Raw genomic sequence first — 7,100 nt, forward strand, 5'->3', positions numbered from 1 at the left:
GGTGGGCAATGTGCAAGTAGCTTAAGATGTTCTCCTGCCCAAGCATACTGCGCTGTTTCACCTTATTCTGGATGCAGCACCCATCCCACCGTTTATGATGGGCTTTAATAGGGTTGTTGTCCCTAACGGATGGAATGGATCGCCAGTTATGCGTTAGTTATTGCCTACGTGATATCTTAAAATATTGACTGAACTCTTAATCTTAATACACCCTTACCAAGTGGCCTTGTGGTGAAATCCTTTCATTGGCTTAATTCCACTTTGTTTCACTGTATTAATAATAATAATAATAATAATAATAATATCATAGATTTGTAAGGCAGCGCCGTACAGTAGGGAAAACAGAACATCCAAGAAAAAAACAGGAACATACATAAAACAATATTATTAGTAAAACATAAAACTATGTATTAGTTGAGCTTTCAAGGTTCATTTATCCAATGTGTGAAATTACTGTATACCTTCCTCTTCTCACGCTATACATGACTTTTAGGAACACTGTAGACTACCCTATGATTAAATACCTTATCTATTGAGACTCATCTTGTAATTATTTATATAGTGCCACCAATTATGCAGCGCTGTACAGAGAATAATCTTATTCACATAAATACTAACCACTGTGCCACCATGCTGCTCTAGGCTTTAGCAGTATGTAAATGGAAAAATCCCAACCTTTTGATTCTTAAAGAAAGCAATGTATTTGTAGGTGACCTTCTCCTCACCTTAACTGCAGACATAATTACCCAACCTACACAAAGTATTAGAACCTTTTGGCACCTGTCAGAATATAATATAAACAGGGATTAGTTGGAGGCCCTGCCCCTAAATTTGACCTGCTACAGCTAATTTTCGCCTATAGGTAGCACAATGAGAGATATAATATACCTCACCCAAAATTTCTGTACGTTATTTGATCGGAATATTAGAACCCTTTTTTGAATGATGATGCAATCTATACAGAAGTATGTACTCTTTCTCTTGCATGGGACGATTTCATTTTCATTCCATTAAAAAGAGCACATACTTAACTTTACTGGTATGTGTACACTCTATGTCCTGCTGCGTCAATGGAAGTATGGAAATCCTACATCTTAACTGTACTATCACGTGCAAGAAGTGAGTGGCTTTGACAAGCCATACCCCATTGTCTATATGTGCTAAATTTGAATTGTCCCTACTGTCACCTGTTTGCCCTTCTTTGAAAGTATATATGCCTACTTAACAGACTTTACGGGAAGCATGGTGGCTTAGTGGTTAGCACTTCTGCCTTACAGCACTGGGGTCATAAGTTCAAATCCCGACCATGGCCTTAACTGTGTGGAGTTTGTATCTTCTCCCCTTGTTTGCGTGGGTTTCTTCCGGGGTGCTCCGGTTTTCTCCAAAAATTCCAAAAAAATACTGGTAGGTTAATTGACTGCTATTAAAATTGACCCTAGTTAGGAAATTTAGACTGTAAGCTCCAATGGGGCATGGACTGATGTGAATGAGTTCTCTGTACACTGCTGCGGAATTAGTGGCGCTATATAAATAAATGATGATGATGATAGACTTTAGTCTGTATCCATCACGACGACTCCCTGCAATCTACCTGCCTTACACTTACACAGTCTATCTGGAACACTTTGTAAATTACATTTACTGCGTTCTAATTTTGCTTTTGGTAATGTTTTCAAAGCTATTACTATACTTTTTCATTTCAGAACTTAACCAAACATATTCATGTGAAATAAATTATACATATTAAATAGTATGTTGTTAAATTAAGTAAAATGTTTAAAAATTGCTTATATCTAGTTATTTTCCTAAAATGACCTGATGTTTTGAGTGAGGTGACAGGGATTTTCCATGGCTTAAATTGTGTTATATGCATACAAGAAATACACTGTATTTCATGTTTCAAGCTAATGTGTTAATGTTCTTTAAGAGTAATAATAAAAAAAAATTAGCTTAGTGAAAATACTTGTAATAACACAGGTCAGAGCTGACTACAGTGCTTGTAATGGCTTCTGCTCTTCTTACTTAAACCACACACCCTCTGTATTCTCTAATGATGTACAACTAAGAACTGACTTCCCGGAACAGAAGAGAAGAATTAGCGACAGTAATAGGTAATTGACAGATTTATTTCCTGTGGGAAAGAATAGGGCATGACTATTATGCAACATATCTAGTTATCACTGTTACAAAATATGCCATTATTTTGGAATCAAATAGTGCGGAAGTAATAGTGATTTGAATGTTATAATAATGATCAGAAAGATCCTGACATCAAGTCGAATATAAATGAATATTCCCCTAGAGAGCAACTACAGTACATTTGTTAATACTTCAGCTAAGGTCGCTGATAACATCCAGAATGGTTTGTTATTTTCTTCCTCTAAAATAAGCTTATTTTTCCTTTAACAGTATTTCACCCATATATGATGATTGTTAAGTTGGTCTTGTTAAAAGCTATTTGTTTCCCTGTCCAAAAGGGTAAAGAAAGTAACAAAGTTTTTTCTCGAAAGTAATGCTGTTCCTTACTAGACCGTGTAAATGCAGTCTTGTGTGTCACTGTACACATTTTCTATTTGGATACTATATCAACACCTTGGATATATGAACTTTGTTTCATATAAAGGTGTGCATGACACCAAAAATCTTCCCATAGCAATTTAATAGACGCCTCCACCCTGTACTGTAACGTTTAGATACTATGTTGGTCTATGCCCTCCCACTTTAGATTTGCTTACCAGTGGTCATGCAGGATGGGACTGAGTTGTGGCACTCCAAGTTAGCCATAGCTGTGACACCCAGACAGTTGTGGAAACTCATTACGGAGATCAGTATGGTGAATGGTTTATTACAACAAATTAATTCCTGCTCCGAAATCCATGGCATTTATCAGGCTATGTACTTTACTTCAAAATGTCAGGGGTTGGAGGTTGCAGTGAGACTAATTTCTTTTTTCCGGCCCTGTTTATAATATATATTTGCCTCAGGATCCAAAGTCTGTGCTCTCAAATCTGACATTTTCTGGAGAAACCATGTTTGTTTCACTATCTTTCTGTCTGATTCTTTCTGTCAAAAGCAGCACTACCCTTATATATCACACAAAGGGGCGTATTCAATTGTTCCTCCGGCCGCCGGAAAAACGAGCGCGTTAAAACTATTACCGTTTATACGGTAATATTGCGCGTAAAAAACGTTAATACGGTAGTTTGCACGCTGAATTTCATCTCGCAGCTCAGGTTCCTGCGAGATGAAATTCAGCGAGTAATTACCGTATTAACGGTAATAGTTTTAGAGCGCTCGTTTTTCCGGCGGCCGGAGGAACATTTGAATACGCACCAAAGAACACTTGAGCTAATTAGCTATTCAACCTAAGAAGCTTTGCGTAGGTAGAATGATTCACATTCAGTGTGGGTTCACTGAGGTAATACACACATGTGTTTGTTGAGAGGTGTACTTACACTACAGTAACTGATTGTGAGCAGTAGACTTGTTATATTTGTTGACTTTCACTGAAGTATCAACTGTCGCCAAGCAATTTATGGCCTTTCTGCTCTAGAACTCAGCCTTACCGAAAGCCCTGGGATGCAGCCTAGCTCCAATTTTTAAAAAGCTACCCTTCAGACATTGTTTAGCAATCAGGAAGAAATATTCTTGACAAAAGCCTGATGAGAACAGCAACGTTAGGCTGGCGGCAAGGTAATACTGGAAGAACAACACTTGTAAATGCTTTAGCACCAGTCTGGAAGATACATATATAGCCTCTAGGACATTACTGGGCATTGCCACACCCAGAAAAAAGTGACATTTTAGTTATACCGATACATTTATAAGTAAGCATTGGATACTGTTGTCTTCTAAGACATGTAGTGCAATCTTTAGGCATTATCTGTGATCTTGTGTATGTATGTATCACCAGTCCACGCTGATCCCTATATACATTGTTTTTTTCTGGTTTGTAACAGATGTAGATTAATGTCCTTTTGATTGCTTTCAGGAATTATGAGCAATATTTTGTGAAGGCTCAGAAGGTGCGACGTCTTATAGCAGATGACTTTGTGAATGTTTTTCGATCTGGTGTGGATATATTACTTACTCCAACCACACTGGGAGATGCAGCTCCTTACATAGAGTTTATAAAAGAAGATAACAGAACTCGCAGTGCTCAGGAGGATGTATTTACACAATGTGCCAACATGGCTGGTACGTATTATTACTGGCAGCTAGAAATGACACAGGAAGATTGAGTACAGTACACCTTTAAGGGAGACTTCCATATCTTTATATCAATATACCCTAAATGATGTGTTGAGGTGAAAACATTGATAGTCATTTTTTGGGGACATATGGTCATACTTGTCCATGTCCGAATTTTGGTTAGTTCTCCCCGACCCCCTGAAGAGCAGTCATTTCTCTCAGATCCTGTCTACTTCCTAGTGAATTTGGCATGATGGGGGCCTCATTCTGGCCCCACACCCTGCAGCATGATGACTCTATTGTGGCACTTTGCCGTGAGGGCTGGCCCAATACCATGTGGGACCCAATATGATGTGTTTAGTATTGCCACGATCCCTGTATTTGCCACTTAATCTCCCCTCCAGAATCTCCCAGAGAGAAGAGTTGGCATATATGCATATGGTTGAAAAACAAGATTGAAACTAACCAGTTTCTCCTCAGCAGTAAGAGTTTACTTGTTTTGCTGAGTGCAACTACCAGAAGTCCTAGCTGCTCGCTAAGTTCTGTCAGTTTGTTTCAAAGAACCAGAAAAGTGGTTGCAGTTGAATATTAAAAGTTTATTTGAGCCCAGATGTATTAGCTAGCAAGCATAAAACCTAAAGTAATAAATTATAATGTGTGTACTAAGGTGTCTGCTGTTATGTCCACATTCACAATTCTGGGTATTCAGTTGTATTATAGGTCTGATTTTTTTTTTTTTTTTTTATTAGCTTTTTTCAATATATTTATATACATTCCCTAAAAAACAAATTTAATATGTTGCAGTGAAAAGTAAGACTTGTGCTGCTTTGAAGCTCTTGTATCACAATATATTTCTGTTGACGTAAATAAAATAAAATTATACATGTTACTTCTGTTAGATCAGATCTAAAGAGATTAAATCTTTGTCACATAGCTGTAATATGTTTTATGTTACTTTTTTCTCCACGTTTCTCCAGGTATTCCTGCTGTAACAGTCCCTGCAGGTCTTTCTAGTAGAGGCCTACCACTCGGCCTTCAATTCATTGGACAAGCTTTCCACGAACATCAGCTTCTCATGGTTGCCAAATGGTTTGAGAAGCAAATAGACTTCTGTCCCTTAGTGTTTGATAGAACTCTAGAAAATGGACATATAGTTCAAAGACATAGTAAATCTGTTTCTTCCTTGTAGCCCAAAAAAATAAAAAAAAATTGAAGTTGAAACTATAAGACTGTGAAAACGTCATAAGAGTCTGCTACTTTTAAGAATGTTTACCCAAAAATTCCCAAAAAACATTCCAAATATTTTATTAGTAAAAGTGACCTGGTCGTTGCTCAGCTGTAAGTTTATTGGGAGAGTGAAGGGAGCAGGATAGAGATATATATATATATATATATATATATATATATATATATATATATATATATATATATATATATATATATGTGTATATTTATATGTGTATATTTATATTAATATGGGACCCCTTTGACACCTCTGGATCAGCTAGCTGTGTTCTGTATTTCTGCAGCATCAGTGTTGGAAGCAGGTTTGTGGCCATGGGCAACACGCAGAGCCAGTTGCAGTTTCAGATTGCCACTATTTGCTGAGATCTTCAGATTTCAGGGGAGCTCTGACAACTTAGAGCAACAGTGGGCAACACCAAGCCTTCACTAAACCAAATATATCAAAAATAAGGATGTTACTGGGCACTTACTTTGTTGCAAACACGCCAAAATTAACTCCCAAACCATATAAATATTAAAAATAGTAATAAACACACAAATATATAACCACCACTCTATTACTAAAAGAGGAACTCTGCTGCTCCTTTATAGAATTGTTGTGTATCAATTCCTAATATACCGTATTTTTTGCTCCATAAGACGCACTTTTCCCCCCCAAAAAAGTGGGGGAAAAAGTGTGTGCGTCTTATGGAGCCAATACTACTGGCAAGACGCTACCATGACACGCCAGCCGGGAAAACGGATGAGAGGAGAAAATTTTAAACAAACAGCTGGGACGCTAGCCCTTATCTGCGCATGTTCGCACACACAGACGAACGGAGCGGCTGCAGTTTTCAATCCATACTTCCACGGACCGTGAACCCGGGAAAATGATTATACAGAAGGTGATTTTCCTTCCACCAAGCAAGTAAGTCCATCATTTACTTTATGTATGTGGCCTTCTGGACGGCTCTAGCACACACTTGCAACCACAGAAAGTCCTCTCATTACACTCCATATATGTGGAGACATCCAGAAACTGTCAGGAGATATACCACTCGCTGAACTTTCCTGGAAAAGTGACTGTGCCCACCGGGCTTACACTGTCCAATTGGGGCTATTTAACTAAGACTATTTGTTTATACCACGATTTAACTAGGTGCGTCTTATGGTCAGATACGTCTTATGGAGCGAAAAATACGGTAATGTACTAAACAAAAGGAAAAAAGAAAAGTGCAAAGAACCTTCTCACTAGTATCATCAACATCATCATCATCAACATTTATTTATATAGCGCCAACAAATTCCATAGCGCTTTACAATTGGGAACAAACAGTAATAAAGCAATACTGGGTAATACATACAGACAGGTAAGAGGACCTGCTCGCAAGCTTACAATCTTTGGGACAATGGGAGTTTGATACACAAGGATAAGTGCTACGTCATATTGCATATTGGTCCAGCTAGAATGAAAAGGTAAAAAGTATTCAGTGGGCTTTGGTATTGCGCAGATTGAACGTCTTGACCTCGGCTTTCCTGACTATCCATTTGCTATCATCGATCTCACTGGAAGCTCTCCTGAAGAAGCGCAACCTGTGTGTCTCTCGCAGCTAAATCCAAACTACCTTGCGGGGTCCCTGGTGAAGACTGGAGGCACATTAGACTCCACACCTCCAGATAGGGCA

General features: G+C 38.2%; 1 protein-coding gene across 1 annotated transcript in view; it reads left to right on the plus strand.

Moving 5' to 3' along the window:
- The window catches only part of QRSL1 (glutaminyl-tRNA amidotransferase subunit QRSL1), a 49,146-nt gene extending 43,734 nt beyond the window's left edge, over positions 1-5,412 (plus strand). The window contains exons 10-11 of the mRNA XM_075202862.1: positions 3,992-4,197; positions 5,169-5,412. Coding sequence (XP_075058963.1) covers positions 3,992-4,197; positions 5,169-5,380 — 418 coding nt within the window. The 3' untranslated portion in view covers positions 5,381-5,412. The remainder of the gene's footprint in view (positions 1-3,991; positions 4,198-5,168) is intronic.
- Positions 5,413-7,100: the final 1,688 nt, after the last annotated feature.

Source organism: Mixophyes fleayi, chromosome 3 (assembly GCF_038048845.1).
Source record: "Mixophyes fleayi isolate aMixFle1 chromosome 3, aMixFle1.hap1, whole genome shotgun sequence".
NCBI classification, from domain to species: Eukaryota; Metazoa; Chordata; class Amphibia; order Anura; family Limnodynastidae; genus Mixophyes; species Mixophyes fleayi.